The 18,244-nt window shown below is 49.5% G+C and overlaps 1 protein-coding gene across 3 annotated transcripts in view; it reads left to right on the top strand.

Annotated features, from left to right (window-relative positions):
* Nucleotides 1-18,244, top strand: part of HOOK3 (hook microtubule tethering protein 3) — a 1,014,571-nt gene that overhangs the window by 433,433 nt on the left and 562,894 nt on the right. The window contains exon 9 of one of the 3 annotated variants that reach the window (XM_078676338.1): nucleotides 2,924-2,986. The exons of the other annotated variants lie outside the window; for them this stretch is intronic. Coding sequence (XP_078532464.1) covers nucleotides 2,924-2,986 — 63 coding nt within the window. The remainder of the gene's footprint in view (nucleotides 1-2,923; nucleotides 2,987-18,244) is intronic. 3 annotated transcript variants of the gene reach the window in all.

Here is an 18,244-nt window from a genome sequence, read left to right as displayed (position 1 = left end):
TCATGCCAGATGGCATATGTGGTTTTTGCAGTGGGACCTAAAGTTCCAGTGGGCGCAGCTTCAGGGCAATCTTTTCGATTGCGCCCAGATCTCAGTGAGCACTGCATGCCAACTGCAGTGGTGGCTTTCGAACCAGGATTGATTCACCGGCAGACCACTCTCCCTCCCCCATACAGCGTTCAAGTAGTGATGGATGTGTCACTTCTGGGAAGGGGTGGCCACATGGGAGAGGTGGAGATCAGAGGTCTCTGGTCTCCGGCGGAGTCCCAGCTCCATATCAACCTTCTCGAGCTACGGGTGATCTGTTGCATACTGAAGGCATTCCTTCCTTCTGTGCGAGGAATAGTGCAGGTGTTTACGGACATTACCACTGCCATGTGGTACTGCCGCAAAACAGGGCGGTGGGGTCGTGGACCCTTTGTCAAGAGGCTCTCCGCCTCTGGACATGGCTAGGACATCAGGGCATGTCCCTGGTGGTTCAACACCTGGCTGGATCTCTTAACACCAGGGCAGGCGAACTCCGCCGCAGATGCGTGATGGATCACAAATGGCATATTTACTCTGAGGTGGTGCAAGGTCTCTTTCGTCAGTGGGGAGTGCCTTCCGACTATACCACTTCTACCCGGTGCTGTAGAAGATCAAGCGCTACCGGTTCCAAGTCATTCTTGTGGCACCAGACTGGGCACGTAGAGTCTGGTAACCCGAGCTCTTACACATGGCCATCGATCCTGAGATCTGACTGCCTCTTCGGGAGAGTCTTCTGTTGCAGCAGCAGGGGAGGGTCCGCCACCCGAACCTGTCCAGGCTCCACCTCCTTGCATGGAGATTGAGCGGCGACAGTTGACCGCTTTCAACCTTCCTCCCGAAGTCTGTAATGTAATCTTGGCAGCCAGGCGTCCCTCCATTAAAACGGTATACGCCTGTATGTGGAACAAATTTGTGGCGTGGTGTGCAGCAAAGGCTGTAGATCCCTTTCCTGCATCCCCCCAGTCCTTTTAAGGTTCATCTCTTCCTTTGGCCCAGCAGGGCTCTGCACTGGGCACTCTTAAAGGCTATCTTCCAGCCATTTCGGCCTTTCTTCGGCTACCTGATTAGCCTTCCCTTTTCAAGTCCCCTATTTGAAATCGTTTTCTAAAGGGCATCACTCACCTCTTTCCTCCTGTTTCTTTCATGATGCGCCAGTGGGAATTGAATCTGGACTTAACCTACCTTATGTGCGCTCCTCCGAGCTGCTACATCATTGCCCTCTCAGACTCCTAACTCTTAAAACTGCCTTTCTGGTTGCCCTCACCTCTGCTCACAGGGTGAGTGAGCTCCAAGCTCTTTAACCTAAGCCTCATTTCCTTGCAGTCCATCCGGACAAGGTGCGCTTTGCACAAGGCTTTAATTTCTCCCCAAAGTGGGTTCCTCTTTCCACATAGGCCACCCCCGCAACCATCCAAAGAGGAGTAGAGACTCCACCGTCTGGATCTAAAACGTGCGTTAACGTTTTATCTTGACAGCACACGATAATTTCGGCAGGACAATCAACTCTTCGTGGGCTATGCGGGTGTGAAGAAAGGTTGGGCCGTGCAAAAACAGACCATCTCCCACTGGGTCATTCTTTGCATCAAAATTTGCTATTCCTTGGCGAAAAAGGAACCTCTGGTAGGCCTGCACGCCCACACCACCAGGGAGACTGCAGCCACTACCACTTTGGGACGTGGAGTCCCCCTTTGTGACATCTGCCACCGAGCCACCTGGGCATCACTGCACTCGTTTACCAAGCATTACTGCATGGATAGTCAAGTCAGAAGGAATGGCTTCTGTGGCTGTTCGGTCCTCTAGGACTTTCTGGTGTGAACTTCGTTCACTGACCCACCCCTGGGTTTGTTATTGCTGGGGTATCTATTCTAAGGTAAGGAATCTATAACTAATTGTCTCTTTCAGATGAACAATTTACTTGATGGGGTATCTATTTTAAGGTAAGGAATCTATAACTAATTGTCTCTTTCAGATGAACAAGTTACTTGCCTTCAGTAACGATATATCTGTAAGAGACATATATTGGTTGTAGATTCCTTAACGCCCCACCCATCCTCCGCGTTCGGCGAACTGACTTCTAGAGTAAGGCACTCCCCTTCAGGGCCCTCGGTTTGTGCAGCAGTTGTCAGTGTCTTCCATGGCTCTGTGCTTCTGGCGTGGAAAGTCGTGTACAAAGAACTGACGTCCGCTCACAAGGGCGGCGTCTAAGTAGATACCAAAACATAATCCCGGCGACCACGACGCCGATGATGGATGCGGAGTCGACCGACGCCACCTACCGACGCGCAGGGGTATTGCTAAGAACAAATTTCTCCGGATCCAGTCTGGGGGTAATTCTGAGGTAAGGAATCTATAACTAATATATGTCTCTTACAGGTATATCGTTACCGAAGGTAAGTAACTTGTTCATTAGTGCTATTTTTCCCTAGCATTCTATTACTAAACCCTTGGTAGACTTAGAGTAAATTATTTCTTCAGACAGCTTAAGTAGCAGTTACAGCAGTGCCTGAGCCAAACATGAAAGCTCTGTGGGGTCGTTTTTTTTAATGTAACATTCCAGTGACTGAAAAAAATGACGTGTGAATCGTGCTGTCACCAAATTACAAATCACACATAGCGCTTATGTTTTCACTAAGGATCATCCACAAATCTCGAACTACGTACTAACCCCTTTTTCAACAATGCCGTTTTTCTCAAGGATCACACAAATTCAGGGGCATGAAATGTAATACCTTATAAAGAAAATGCAGTTAACTACTGTATTCATAATACCTATGTATATTCATTTACATGAACTCGATAAAAGTCTACACTTTAAAGAAAATAAACGGTGATGTTAGTACGTGCATGTATTTCTTTCTTTTTTACTTACAATTATTTCTTCCTGCCTATGTTGAAGTCCTGCCTTTTTCAAGAGGAACGAGATAAACTGAAGTTTGAGTGTTATGATCTAGAGGAAAGGGTAAATTGACTTCTCTTTATGCAAGTGCAAGACTTTGCCGTTTTTTGTACTTTGATTTTGCCTCCCATTTGTACTAATAATTAATAATGAGCTTTTACTAAATGCTGGTACCTGGTAACCGGCGTGTGGGAATGCAGTGGATTGTTTTAACTCTAGCGATCTTTAAATAACCATAATGCATTTGAGCCTAAATCTGTGGATGGAGTGCAATGTTTCTTTGCGCAACGTTGCATTTCCTGTGACTATAGTTGTCTTTGAATTCAGATAAATGACTTCTTGACTTTGTCTAGCAATTATCTTGAGGTAATGGACTAGATTTCGGTCATGATGTAGCACCAGACATAACGAGTGCCCTGCACTATCTTTATTCTCCCTATGGTGGGTTAACCATAGACGTTACACGTGCAGTACTGTACGCTGTAATGACTAGCATTTATCAGCCCTTATCACTTACTGAAACATTATTGTGGATGAGTATTGCATCCAGTCAACAACTAGACTTCACTAACAAATAACATTTTGTGTCCGTCTGTAACGAAACTGGTGCTCATGTAAAGCTCTCTGATATCCGATTCGGGTATAGTTCGCGCTATATAAAACTCTATGCAAAGAAAACCCCAAAAAACAGATGCAAATTCCCCAGCTGAGATACTAGAGCCCCGTCCTAAGGGGTTCCCCTGTTTGATCAGTGGGGCAAATGTAAAAGAGCAGCCACACACAATGTGCCATTTCATTTCCATCACGCTTAGTTATACAATCCTTTTATATAGGTCTGTCGGAGCAAAAGCAGATCACCATTTCCAGAACTATTAATCGTGCGCTAAAGTTAAAGCCACTAGGGCAACACCAGAATCTAAGAGCTCAGTGCACAAATTAAGCTTCTTGTCGGTTTTGTTAAATGTGATTCTTCATAACTAGTGCATGTGATAAGTACCACCCCTTTGGGGATGGGTGCAGGTGGATTGCTTTATTTAACTGAAATACCTAACAATTATTTGCACGTTTTTAAGGGGAAAATAGATTTGCTAAATATTTATTTCTAAGAAATGTCTTCCACCAATGCCTGCAGCATACCAAGTCTTCATTTTCAGATCCCCTTTGCTTGAAACTGAACTAATTCTCACGCACAAAACCGGGGGACTACACCGTACAAAACCGGGGTACTACACCGTACAAGCATCTTTCAGACAAATGTGACGGTGCTACAGCAATTCTGTACGAATATTTTAACCACCCTACATTAAACTGTATTTATTTTATGGTAATTGTTTCAAGCAGGACTAGCACTTTCTCCAGCTGTGCTATCCTTAGTATATGTTGTTTCCTTAGGGACTGCTCACCAGCTCTAAACGGTTTGGAACATTACAGTAAATAACCTCCAGTATTCACCAATAGAATATGGAACAGCAAAAGAAAGTGAGCGTGGCAATTGACTCATGTGAAACAAATCTTCATTATCTGGTCACTCACAAGATTTCCAACTTTTTTTGTTTTTAAATAATAAACTTATGTACTGCAAACAAGCTGTTCAAACATCTGTTCATAACTTTTAATTCTTTGTATCTGAAGAAATATCTGTTCATATGATATATAGTAAGTGATGTACGATATACTACATCGGTGCCTCCTATTTCCATCACCTTGTTGACATCTCAAGTTTGGGTGCATCTTCTTACAAGATGTTTAGCTATTTGCGTTCCTTTCAGCAGTTTGCACACAGCAGGTGGCCCCCTATCCATTTATCTGCAACCAGATAATGGCCAGCTGAAAGTGTGCACCAATATGAGCTTACCGTACAGATTGCCTCACCCCAACACAGACCAAATAATTCATCACCTAGGTTTCCATGCTCTTCAGTCACCAACCATGCCAAGTAGTCTAGGCTTATAATTACCATTTATCTGTGCTGGCTGCACGGGCCTGTTCAATAAATAAAGTGACCTGTTGCAAAATACCTAGCATTTGTCTTTGACTCAGAAATTCACCATGTGACAACGCAACCTGTCTTTTATTTTTGTGTGCATCTCCTGTTGAGGACCTTGGAGAAGGTGTGACTGACTACCCCCAAGAGACTTCCAGAAGCTTCAAATCTGAGTCAGCATGTTAGTGTGGCTGTCAATTACGTGAACTGAATCACCTCCCTTGAAATCATAAAGGTGCACCAAAGGCAAGCCCGTCCGTGCCCAGCGCCAGGACCCCTGCATCCTGGATCACCCACTGACACGACACCTTCTCCCTCTGCGCCCTGAACTCTGGACGTCCCAGCAAACATTCCTGCCTTGCCACACCGTCCCCTAAGAGGCCTGTTCTCCTGCATCAGTGCAACCACTGACATATCGCAAAGCACCATGCCGACACCTCACCACCCTAGAATCGATCCTCCGAATCCACTGTCTACTCCTGAACACATGCTCTATCTGCGTTCACTCCACTGAATTATGGGATCTCGATAACCCAAACGACAACACGACGCCTCACCTACTCGACAGCATGAGCAGGTTTGCACTAACCAAAATAGTCTGCTACCCCTCTAGCACATGCTGGACCCCATCTTCACCACAAGGAACGATCAAATACAGCCACGTCACGGATCTACCACAAAATTGTCTCCACTTAACCATCTCCAGCTTCTCCACCACCACCCTCGAGTTGACCAGAACCCCCACCACAGCTGGAGCAAAATCTCAGAGACCAGATGGAAAGACTCCCGCAACATCTCCCACCTGGCTGCCGCCACTAACCTGGAACAGTAATTTCAGAACTTGAATACCTGGCTCACCAACTGTGCAAACAATATCACCACCATCAAAAACAACAATCAAAGAGGATCCTCAAAAATGGCCAACTGGTTCACATAAGAACTCAGAGCAACAAAATGGAACAGTAAAAAGCTGGAGAGGAAATAGCCAGCCAGCAAGGACACCTCCGAAAAGGCAGCCTTCAAGACCTTCCTCAACTGCTACCACCACATGCTGAGAGCGACAAAGAAGACAACCCGAGCCTCACGCATCAAAACCAGCGCCAACAACAGCAAGAAACATTTCAACATCATCAATGGATTCTCCAACCTGACTGCCAGCTAAAGCAACATAACACCGTCACAAGAGCTATGCGACAACCTCGCAGACTTCCTCCATGACAAGATCACACCATATACAGAAATCTCACACCCGAACTTACATCTACAGACTTCTTTGACCCATTTGCCCCCACCGCAACCTACGTGTACCAAAGACTGATCACCTAGAACTACCTCTCCACCCAGGATACCTCCTCCATCATTAAATCTATCCACTCTGGAGCTCCTACCGACCCATGCCCACACCAAATCTTCAACTTCGAAAACCAAAGAACTCACCACCCTGACCAACACCTCCATTACCACTGCAACATTTCCAGATGCCTAGAAATTGCCAAAGTCCGACCACTACTCAAAAAACCTTCTGCCGACAAAAGCAAACTCAAAAACATACGCCCAATCTCCTTGCTCCCATATCCAGCCTAGGTACTAGAAAAGGCTATCAACAAACAACTAACAACACACCTGGAGCAGAACCAGCTAAATCATCCCCTCTCAATCCAGCTACTGCAGCCATCACAGCACCTAGACCGCCCCGATCGCAGCCTCTGACTGCATTTGAACCTTCCTCGACCGAGGAGAAACATCAGCTCTGATCCTCCTCAATCTCTCAGCAGCCTTCAACACTATATCCCACCAAATGCAGATGAAAAGACTCCACTACATCGTTAATTAAGGAGACACACTCATATGGATCACCTCTTTTCACACCAGAAGAACACAGAGGGTTCAGCTACCACGTTTCACCTTAGAACCCAACTATATTGTCTGCCGGGTCCCCCAGGGCTCATCCCTCAGCCCCACTCTCTTCAACGTATAAAAGACCCCTCTGGCCAGCATAGTCTTTTCACAGCTTCAAAATAATATCCTAAGCAGATGACATCTAATTCATCCTCTCACTCACCGACAACCCCACCACCACCAGGACCATCTTCCACAGATGCTTGTCAAGCGTCTCCTATTGGATAAAGAACAACTACCTGAAGCTGAGTGTGGACAATACTTTAGTACTGATCTTTGGTACTCACAGCAATCCATGGAACGATTACTGGTGGCCACCAGGGCTAGGACCTGCCCCCACATCTGCCGACCATGCAAGAAACCTCAGTATCATCAGTGATAACAAGCTCACCATGAAATCACAGGTCAGTCTCTTCTGCCTGTTTTCTGACCCTGCGCATGCCACATAAGATCTTAAAGTGCCTACCACTGCACACAAGATGTACCATGACACAAGCCCTTATCACCAGTTGGCTGGACTATGGCAATGCTCTCTACGTAGGAATTGCCACACACCTCCTATAGCGACTTTACAGAACGCCGCTGCAGACTCCTCCTCAACCTCCCCCCAACGGACCCACATCACTCCCAACCTCAGGCAGCTCCACTGGCTCCCAGTACAGAAGAGATGCCAATTTAAACTGCTAACCCACGCACACAAGGCCCTACACAGCCAAGGACCCGCCTACATCAACAACCGCTGAACTTCCACCAACTTTCAAGAAGGTTTCGCTCCACCTTACTTGCACTTGGCCACACTCCCTTCATCCGGCAAAGCAAAAGTGGAAATCTGAAAGAGATAAGTTAGTGATAGGTTCCTTACCTTAGAATATCCCAAGGCGTCCTGACTGGATCCGGAAAGTTTTGCTAGCAGTGCCTCTGCGGGTCAGTAAGTGGCGTTGTGCGGCTCCGCATCCGTCGCTGACGTAAGCGCCGAGATGAGGTCACGGAGACTACTTAGCACCCATGCATGCTGACATCAGTTCTTTCTTTTTCCACGCCAGCAAGTGCAGATCCGTTTAGAGCACGTACCTTAGTCACTTTTTGACTATCTTTTTTGGGACTGTTGTCTCTTGTGGGTCTTCCCTGGTGCACGTAGGGATGCCTGGTTTCAAGTCCTGTTGGGCCTGCCGTCGCAACATGTCCGTGGCGGACCCCCAAGACGTCTGTCTCTTCTGCCTGGAGCGTGACCACGACTCCTGGTCCTGTATGGACTGTTGGGCCATGGCCCGAAGGCCTTGAGGGAGCGGCGACGGAAGTTACTGGAAGTTCGGCATTCATCCCAGCGCCGTTCGTGGTCCAGGTGCCGTTCTAGAGAATGCTCGCGGGGCCACCATCACCGCTCCTTGGGCTCCAAGTCTTCACCCTCGGATTCGGGTAAGAAATGACACAAAAAGAAGTTGAAGAGGCGTTGTCGCTCTCCGACGTCCCGGTGTCGGTACTCTGACGCGGACTAGGGGGACAGGGGCTCTGCCCCTGCGGCTCCTTTGGAGCCTGGGAGTCCCGCGGCCTACCCGCCTTACCAGGGTCCGTCGGGGACTCCCGCACAGATGCAAGAATTTCTTGCTGCCATGGACCGCCTGTTTAGACCTCGGCTCCCGCCGGTGCGCCTTTGGGCCCGTGTCCGGATCCTGCCGGACTGCTGTTTCCACCGGCGGCTCCGGCCCCGGCACCTCAGGATCCTGTGCTGTTGGCTCCGGCCACAGCGCCACGAGGTCCCACGCTGCCGGCTCCAGCGCCACTTTCGGCCCCACCTGCGGCGCCGCAGTGGATACCGTTGGTTCTGCCTTTGCCCCGGTTCCCGGGCGGTTTTGTCCCCGCCTGGGATCCGAATTGGGACAAGGTGCCGTTTCAGACACGGAGGAGGTGGAGGGCGACTGGAAGGGGTCCGAGGACCCTCTTACTCGTCAGTGTGACTCTGAGCAGGATTGGGCGGACGACCTGGAAGAGGCTGGCGGCCTCGAAGTCTCCTCTCATCCGGGGTTTGCTTCTCCCCCGCCCACTATGGAGGAAGGTGCCTCGTACACGGTGGTGCTCCATCGGGCAGCTGAGGTCCTTAACCTTGATCTCCTTACGGTGGCCCTAAAGACTAACCGCCTCACTGAGGTGCTTCAGTCGGCGTCCACTTCGTCGGAGCCACTGCTGCCCTTTAACGACACACTCACTGACGTCTTGTTAAGCACTTGGTCGCGACCGGCCACAGGGGCCCCTGTGGATAAGAACATCGCCATGCGTCATTGCCTGGTGCCGGGTGACCCTGCCTTTCTGACCACTCATCCGACGCCCGAGAGTCTGGTCATTCAAGCTTCGACATCCCATTCAAGCCTCGACATCCCATTCAAGCTTCGACATCCCAGAGTGCCTTTCCCACGTCTCTGCCGGATAAGGACTCTAAAAGGCTGGAGCAGTACAGCAAACAGTTGTTCTCCTCTGCCAGCTTGGGGCTGCGTTCAGTGAACACTGCATGTCTGTTGGGCCACTATTCTCACGCAGTGTGGGATACCATTGCTCAGGTGTTACCTCAGTGCCCGGAAGAGGTCCAGGCTGTGCTGTCCAAGGCTGTGACTGAGGGTAAATTCACCATTCGTTATCGCTTAGACACCGCAGACTCACTCGGTATGGCAATTTCAACGACTGTGGCGCTTCGTCGCCACGCCTGGTTGAGATCTACCGGGTTGTCTCCGGACGTCCAGAGCTCGCTCATGGACTTGCCCTTTGACGGCACTCGCCTGTTTGGTGGTAAGGCCGACAGTGCGCTGGAGCGTTTTAAGGACTCTCGAGCTACGGCCAAGTCCTTGGCACTTTCTGCCCCGCGCCCCGCCATGTCTACTTCTCAATCCTTTCGTGGCTATGGAAGGGACGCCCCTGCCCGCTTGTTCAGTCAAAACCCTGCGCAGTACCAAACCCAGAGCTGCCGTGGGCTTGGAGGCTGCCGTGGCAGCTCCGGGGGCCGGCGTGAGGGTCAATCCACCTTCGCCCGCAACATCCGCATCAAAGCCTTCCTAGTCTGAGCTTTGGGACACACACCAGGCCAGTGGGCGGCAGGATTCGACATCAACTCCCCCATTGGTGTTCTGTCACTTCCAACACTTGGGTGCTGCAACTCGTCGAGTCTACCCCCCAGCCATGCCACCTCAATTCCACCGCATGTCGGGGGATCACTTCGTGCTTCTCCAACAGGAAGTCATGGCCCTCTTGGCTAAGGAGGCCATCGAGCGCGTTCCTGGGCCAGAAGCAGGACGTGGTTGTTATTCCCACTACTTTCCGGTCCCCAAGAAGGACAAAGGGAGCTTGCGCCCCATCTTGGACCTCAGAAATGTCAATCGCTTCCTCCGGAAGGAGAAGTTCAAGATGTTGACTTTGGCGGGATGGCCACAGTCAGTTGTCACCCACCTTCAGACTACGGCCGACCTCCTGCATTTGCTGGGGTTCTCTATCAACGTGCTGAATTTGCACCTGAGTCTCTCTCAGAAGCTCCCCTTCATCGGAGCAGGTCTGGATTCAATGCGGTTTCGGGTTTATCCTCCCGAGCAGCGAGTCCGGGATATTCAGGCTATGATTTCGATCTTTCAGCCTCTATCCCGGGTTTCAGTCAGGATGACCCTCCGGCTCCTGGGCCTGATGCCCTTGTGCATCCTGCTAGTGCAACATGCCAGATGGCATATGCTGGCTCTGCAGTGGGACCTGAAGTTCCAGTGGGCACAGCATCAGGGCAACCTGTCCAATCATGTCCAGATCTCGGAGGGCACTGCATGACAATTGCAGTGGTGGCTCACGAATCACGATTGGGTCAATGGCACATCCCTCTCCCTTCCCCAACCGGAGCACACAGTGGTGACGGATGCGTCCCTCCTGTGATGGGGAGGCCACTTGGGAGAGGCCGAGATCAGAGGCCTCTGGTCTCCGGTGGAGTCCTGGCTCCATATCAACCTTTTGGAGCTTTGGGCGATCCGACTTGTACTGAAGGCATTCCTTCCCTCTATCTGGGGAAGTGTAGTGCAGGTGTTCACGGACAACACGGACAACACGACGGACATGTGTTATTGCAAAAAACAGGGTGGGGTGGGGTCTTGGACCCTATGTCAGGAGGTTCTGTGCCTCTGGACATGGATGGAACATCAAGGCATTACCTTGGTGGTTCAACACCTGGCAGGTTCTCTGATCCCCAGGGCGGACAAACTCAGCTGCCGGTGCTTGATGGATCACGAATGGCGCCTGAACTCGGGCGTGCCGCACTGTCTCTTTCAGCAATGGGGAGAGCCTTGGTTAGATCTATTCGCCACCGAAGATAACGTGCAATGTCATCAGTTCTGTGTGTTGGAATTTCCAAGGTGGCACTCGCTCGGCGAAGCTTTTCGTCGTGAGTGGAGTTGCGGTGTATTGTATGCCTCTCCGCCTATACCACTTCTGACCAGAGTGCTGAAGAAGTCTGTGATGTCATTCTGGCGGCCATGTGGCCCTCCACTAAGACGGTATACGGCTACCGGAGGAACATGGTGCACAGTGAAGGCTGTGGATCCCCTTTCTGCCCCTCTTTCTGAGGTCCTTCTGTTCCTTCTTTCTTTGGACCAGCAGGGCTCTTCTTTGGGCACTATCAAAGGATATCTTTCGGTCCTCTCCTCCTTTCTACGGCTTCCTGATCAGCCTTCTCTTTTTAAGTCCCCGGTTGTTAACTGTTTCCTGAAGGGCATTACGCACACATTTGCCGTTCATAATGCCTCAGTGGGCCTTGAATCTTGTGTTGACTTACTTGATGTGCGCTCCCTTTGAGCAGCTGCACAACTGTCCTTTACGTCTTCTCGTCTTAAAGACTGCTTTCCTGGTTGCTATCACTTCTGCCAGAAGAGTGAGTGAGCTCCAGACTCTTTCCTCTAAACCTCCTGTTCGAGGCATGTGGGCTGCTGAATTCATATCTTGTGCATAGATCGCCGCCTAGTGTTGGGTACGGATGATTGCACATTGTTGTCCTGGAAGAGTCTTCGAAGTATCACGAGATAGGTGGCTCCTCCCCCGGACTACAGTGCGCATGGGCATCCTCTCCATCCTCAGATTGTTTTTTTCCGCCATTGGGTTCGGATGTACTTTTCTTTCCTCTAGTTCGGAAACTTTTCTAAAGGCCAAAAGGCCTTCGGGGTCGTCGGTATTGTTATTTCGATCGGTGCCGAGTTATTGTTCCAGTTCTTTTCGAGCAGGACGTCGAAGAGAGCCGCGTGGCCTTTTCGACACCAGAGGCCCGATCGTCGATGGAACGGAGCCCTTTCAAACGATGCCCCCTATGTAACTCTAAGTACCCGCACATCGATGTACACCTGGTGTGCAACAAGTGCTTATCACCTGAGCACAATGAGGAAAACTGTCTAGCTTGTGCTCGATTCAGGTCAAAGAAGACGCTTCGGCTCCGATGTGCAGCGAGGCAAACGATGACGAAGCCAGCGCCCGACCCGGTGAATATCTTCGATGAAGAAGACTATGAGGTCATCGAGGGTGAGGATCCAGAACAGCAGTCGTATCCCGGTTCGGAGCATGACTCCAACTATTATGAAGACGACGAAGAAAACGTCGATGATGAAAACGTCGTCGAGGTAAGGGACGACGTATCCCCCATCGGAGCCGTCGATGACGACTCAAGCGATGAACCTGGCCCAACAGTGGGTACAGGGCCCGGAACAGACACTGAAAGACTTCCAAAGGCTCAGGTCGAGGCATCGCCAGAAGGCCTTAGCCAAGATCATGACGAACATTCTATAGCCCCGCGTCTCGGCCCGGCTAAGAATATATCACACGAGCCATCGGTCGAACTACTGAAAGAGAAACCGAAAGCCATCGAGTCAAAAATGAAACCGAAACTGCTGAAGACAGTCTTCGGATCGAAGAAGTCGAACAAATCGGATTCGACGACGAAAACAAGTGTCGACGACCCTGCTAGGTCAAAAATGAAGGGTGTCGAGCCAAAGATCGGTGCGCTAAAGTCCATCACTAAAGTCAAACACGTCGAACCGACGAGGTCGACGTCGACGGCCAGCGACACAAACAAGGGACTCCAGTCTCAAAAGGTTCTCGATCCGAAGCAACGAGTCGACAGGCCACAGCTCGTCAAAGCCCTCAAGCCGAAACCCAAAGGCGCCTCGAAAAAGCACGTCGAATCGAGGCAAAAGAGCGTGCCTCCACCGCAACAAGCACCGAAGTCGACGCAGGGCCAAAAGCATATTGACGAACGGGCTAAGTCGGTCGGACCTCTATCGACGCCGGCGCCGAAGAAGGTCAGTCTGTCTAAAGACACTATGCCACCGATAAAATTCGGACTGCCCCCAATTGCACGCCCTAAAGCGCTTGATCCGAAAACCGGGGTCGACACACCCAAGAAGGTGTCAATGGGAAAAAGGAGTCTTCCTCTGGAAGAGGACATTGTGTACCAAGAGCCCTCCTATGATGATCATTCGAAGCTACATATCGACTCCGAATCTGGAAGACTTACTATTTATCAAAGGAAGATCATGTCGGAAAATCCTCTGGAATCATATAAAATTCCACTCAAAAGGAAAAGGGATTCTTCTACATCGCCTGTCCTTTATGAGACTGTAAGGTACCATGGCCAGGACATTTCTGCATACTCACCCACACGCACTAATGAGGATATAGGGTATGACTATAATGAACAATATAATTACCCTGCGGACACGGATCAGGATGACCAGACTCAAGCCTGGACAGACCCTGTTGACCCGGGTGAGTCACAGACTATTCCGGATACTCCTTCTTATCCTGTCAAACCTTCGCCAACAGAAGATACAGCTGCGTTTAGCGCATTAATTGAAAGGGCAGCACAGAATCATGATGTGGAAATGCATGTTGACCCAATTGAAGAGGACTTCTTGTTTGACACTTTCTCCACTTCAGAGAAATCAGTTAAAAGATTGCCAATGTTGAAAGGTGTCCTTAAACACGCAGGAGACATTTTCAAAGAAACCACAAGAGCAAGGGTTGTTAACCCCAGAATTGAAAGAAAATGCAGACCGGCGCCTGTGGACCCTACATACATTAAGGGACAGCTGCCATTGGACTCTTTGGTGGTACCAAATGCTCGTAAGCGTGCCAACTCGCAAACTACTGGTGATGCTCCTCCTCCAGACAAGGAGTCTAAAATATTAGAAGCTTCTGGGAAAAGGGTAGCTGCTCAAGCAGCTAATATCTGGAGAATTTCCAATACACAGGCCCTATTAGCCAGATACGATAGGGCGCGTTATGACACACTGGAGCAACTGCTAGAACACTTGCCTGATGCCTACAAGGAGGGAGCAGAAACACTGATACAAGAAGGGAAACTGATATCCAACGCATCAATTAAATGTGCGCTAGACGCAGCAGACACCGCAGCCAGGGCCATCAACACCAGTGTCATGCTCAGGAGACATGCTTGGTTGCGCATCTCTGGGTTCAAACCTGAGATTCAAACCACATTATTAAATCAGCCTGTGAACCCTGATTTTTTATTTGGTCCTGATGTGGACACAATCTTAGAGAAAATTAGAAAAGACACAAACAGCCAAATCTATGGGTGCCTTGCAGTGTCAACAATTCAGGGGCGGCTCCTTTCGTCGCTCCGGTAACAGAGCAGCTACAAGAGGCCAGGCATCCCAGCAGACTCCATACAATAAAGGGAGCACGCAAACCACCTATAATAAAAATAATAGAGGTGGATACCGTGGCAACAGCAGTAAGGGCAGAGGACGAGGGAATAACACCAGATCCTCCGCCAATACTAAACAGTGACGCCTTGTCACTGCCCCCGGACCATGTAACACCGGTCGGGGACAGATTACAACAGTTCCTGCCAGTCTGGGAGAGCATTACCACAGACAGGTGGGTGAGACAACTTATTCAGTACGGCTATTGTCTAGAGCTAACCTCCACTCCACCCAACATACCCCCAAGACACCGTCCTATGTCCGCAGAGCACATAGACTTATTGCAGCAAGAAGTCATCAGCATGCTGTAGAAAGGGGCCATAGAACTCGTCCCTATACAGCAACAGGGTACAGGGGTGTACTCACTGTACTTCTTAATCCCCAAAAAGGACGGGTCTCTCAGGCCAATACTGGACCTCAGGCCCCTAAACCAATACATCTTGTCAGAACACTTTCACATGCTCACTTTACAGCAGGTTCTACCATTACTAAGTCAGGGAGACTTCCTCGCAACACTAGACCTAAAGGATGCGTATTTCCACATACCAATACATCCAGCACACAGGAAGTATCTCAGGTTTACCATACAAAATCAGCACTACCAGTTCAAGGTACTGCCTTTCAGGGTGACAACAGCCCCCAGGGTGTTTACCAAGTGCCTAGCGACAGTAGCGGCGCACCTACGGAGAAAACATATTCACGTCTACCCCTATCTGGACGACTGGCGTATCCAAGCAAAGTCAGCCCAGCAATGTGCCAGCCACATGTCCCGCACTATTCACCTCCTCCACAGCCTCGGATTCTCATTAAACTACCCAAAGTCTCATCTTCAGCCCGCCCACGTACAATAGTACCTGGGAGCAACAATAGACACTCTGGCAGCAAAGGCGCAGCCAAACTCAGCAAGAATCAACAGCATTCTATTACTGATTCAGAAATTCAAACCCCACCACTCGCTCACAGCAAGGGTGTTTATGCAGTTGATAGGCATGATGGCCTCCTGCATCTTCATAGTCACTCACGCGAGACTACACATGCGTCCGCTTCAGGAGTGCTTAGCACGGCAGTGGAACCAGGCTCAAGGAGAATTAAAAGACCTAGTGTTGGTGACCGGTCGCGCATACAACTCTCTGCATTGGTGGAACCCACAAAACCTTTGCTGGGGACGACTGTTCCAAGAGCCTGTACTACAAATTTGGCTGACGATGGACGCATCTTTCCTGGGATGGGGAGCGCATGTCCTCCATTACACAGTGCAGGGACTATGGACGACACAGCAAAAGAGGATGCACATCAACCTGCTGGAACTGATGGCAATCTTTATGGCAATGAAGGCGTTCAAAGTACATTTGTGCAACAAAGTCGTGTTGATCCGCATGGACAACATGACTGCCATGTACTACATACAGAAGCAGGGAGGGACACACTCTCCACAGTTGTCACATCTAGCGCAAAGCATGTGGAAGTGTGCCATCCAGCGGAACATATTCCTCATGGCGGAACACCTCCCGGGCAGGGACAACCAGATGGCGGATCTGCTCAGCAGACACAGCCACCAGATGCACGAGTGGGAGATACATCCCTCAGTGCTACAACCGTACTTCTAGCAGTGGGGTCACCCAGAGATAGACCTGTTCGCCACAAGGGAAAACGCAAAATGCCAAAGCTTCGCCGCCAGGTTTCCACACCCGCAGTCTCAGGGCAATGCGATATGGATGAACTGGTCAGGCAAGTTTGCGTACGCTTTTCCCCCAGCCCCGCTCACACCGCTAGTGGCACACAAACTGCGACAACACTCAATGACACTCATCCTAGTTGCTCCAACGTGGGAACGGCAACCATGGTACACCACGTTCCTAGAACTTTCTGTGGTGCCTCATCAAAGGCTGCGATTAACACCCAGTCTTTTAACGCAGAGCCATGGCGACAATCAACACCCAGATCCGCAACAGTTGAACCTTGCGATCTGGCTCCTGAAGTCATAGAGTTTGGTTACCTGAACTTGCCTCCTGACTGTATGAATATTATCAAAGAGGCAAAAAGACCTACAACCAGAGCATGCTATGCGGCAAAGTGGAAACGATTTGTCATCTATTGTAACAATAATGACATAAATCCGCTAGATGCATCTACTCAAAACATCATATGTTACCTGTTGCATTTACAAAGATGCAATCTGGCTTACAGTTCCATACGTATACATTTAGCTGTGGTGGTAGCTTATCTTCAGAACAGGCAGCACTTTTCACTCTTCAGAGTACCTGCTATTAAAGCTTTCATGGAGGGACTCAAACTAGTTATTCCTCCAAGACAACCACCTTCGCCTGTCTGGAACCTGAACGTGGTTCTAACCAGGCTGATGGGACCACCTTTTGAACCTCTACACTCGTGTGAGATACAATTCCTAACTTGGAAAGTGGCTTTTCTAGTGGTAATTACATCACTTAGAAGAGTTAGTGAGCTGCAAGCCCTAACTATTCAGGAGCCATTCATACAAATTCACGTAAATAGGGTAGTGCTACGAACAAACCCTAAATTTATGCCAAAGGTGGTATCCCAGTTTCACATCAATCAAGCTATAGAACTGCCAGTGTTCTTCGCAAATCCAGATTCAGTGGCAGAAAGAGCTCTACATACCCTAGACGTTAAGAGAGCTCCCCTGTACTATATAGACAGGACAAAACTTTTCAGAAAAACTAAGCAACTGTTTGTTGCCTTTTCACCGCAGCACAAAGGCGACCCCATTTCCAAATCAGGTATAGCCAGATGGATTGTTAAGTGCATACAAATTTGTTATCAGAAGCTAAACGCACATTAACAGTTCCCCCAAGAGCGCATTCAACACGCAAGTTAGGGGCATCCATGGCTTTCCTAGGAAACATTCCTCTAGAAGACATATGTAGAGCAGCCACATGGACTACCATACATACATTTACCAAACACTACTGCGTAGATGTACACTCCAAACAGCAAGCAGCTGTAGGACAGGCTGTACTCAAGACTCTTTTTCAGACTTCTGCAGCTGGCACGGGCAACCACCGCTAGAGGGAGACTGCTATACATTCTATGCACAAGATATGAATTCAGCAGCCCACATGCCTCGAACGGAATATGCTACTTACCAGTATGCATCTGTTCTTGGCATGTAGGGCTGCTGACATTCATATCGCCCTCCCTCCTCCCCGGTGCCTGTCGCAGCTGTAGCACTCAAAATTAATCTCTAGCATGGACATCACTTACTGTATCATACTCCATCCCCGCCACAATGGCGAAAAACAATCTGAGGATGGAGAGGATGCCCATGCGCACTGTAGTCCGGGGGAGGAGCCACCTATCTCGTGATTTATTTTATTTATTTATTTATTTATTTAATTTATATAGCGCGTTATAACCACCGGGGTCTCTAAGCGCTGTTTGTCCAGATTCCGTAGTGGGGTTCAGTATTTACTTGATCTTGACACCACCTCTAGAGGCTGCTCCATGCTTGCTTGAACAGTGCAGTTTTTAACTTTTTTCTGAAGGATAACAGATTGCTTTCCTTCCTTAGCTCTGGGGCCAATTTGTTCCACAAAGCTGGGAGTGTGTTGGAGAAAGCGCGTCCACCCACAGTAGCCAGTTTAAAACGGGATTGGGACAAGAGGGTAGCGTCCGACGAGCGCAAAGTCCTGCTCGGTGTATATGGGGACAGACGGGATTTCAAGTATCTAGGTGCCT

This window comes from Lissotriton helveticus, chromosome 2_1 (assembly GCF_964261635.1).
Source record: "Lissotriton helveticus chromosome 2_1, aLisHel1.1, whole genome shotgun sequence".
Taxonomy (NCBI): Eukaryota; Metazoa; Chordata; class Amphibia; order Caudata; family Salamandridae; genus Lissotriton; species Lissotriton helveticus.
The sequence above is the reverse complement of the archived record's forward strand: the minus strand, read 5'-3'. Positions and strand labels throughout refer to the sequence as shown.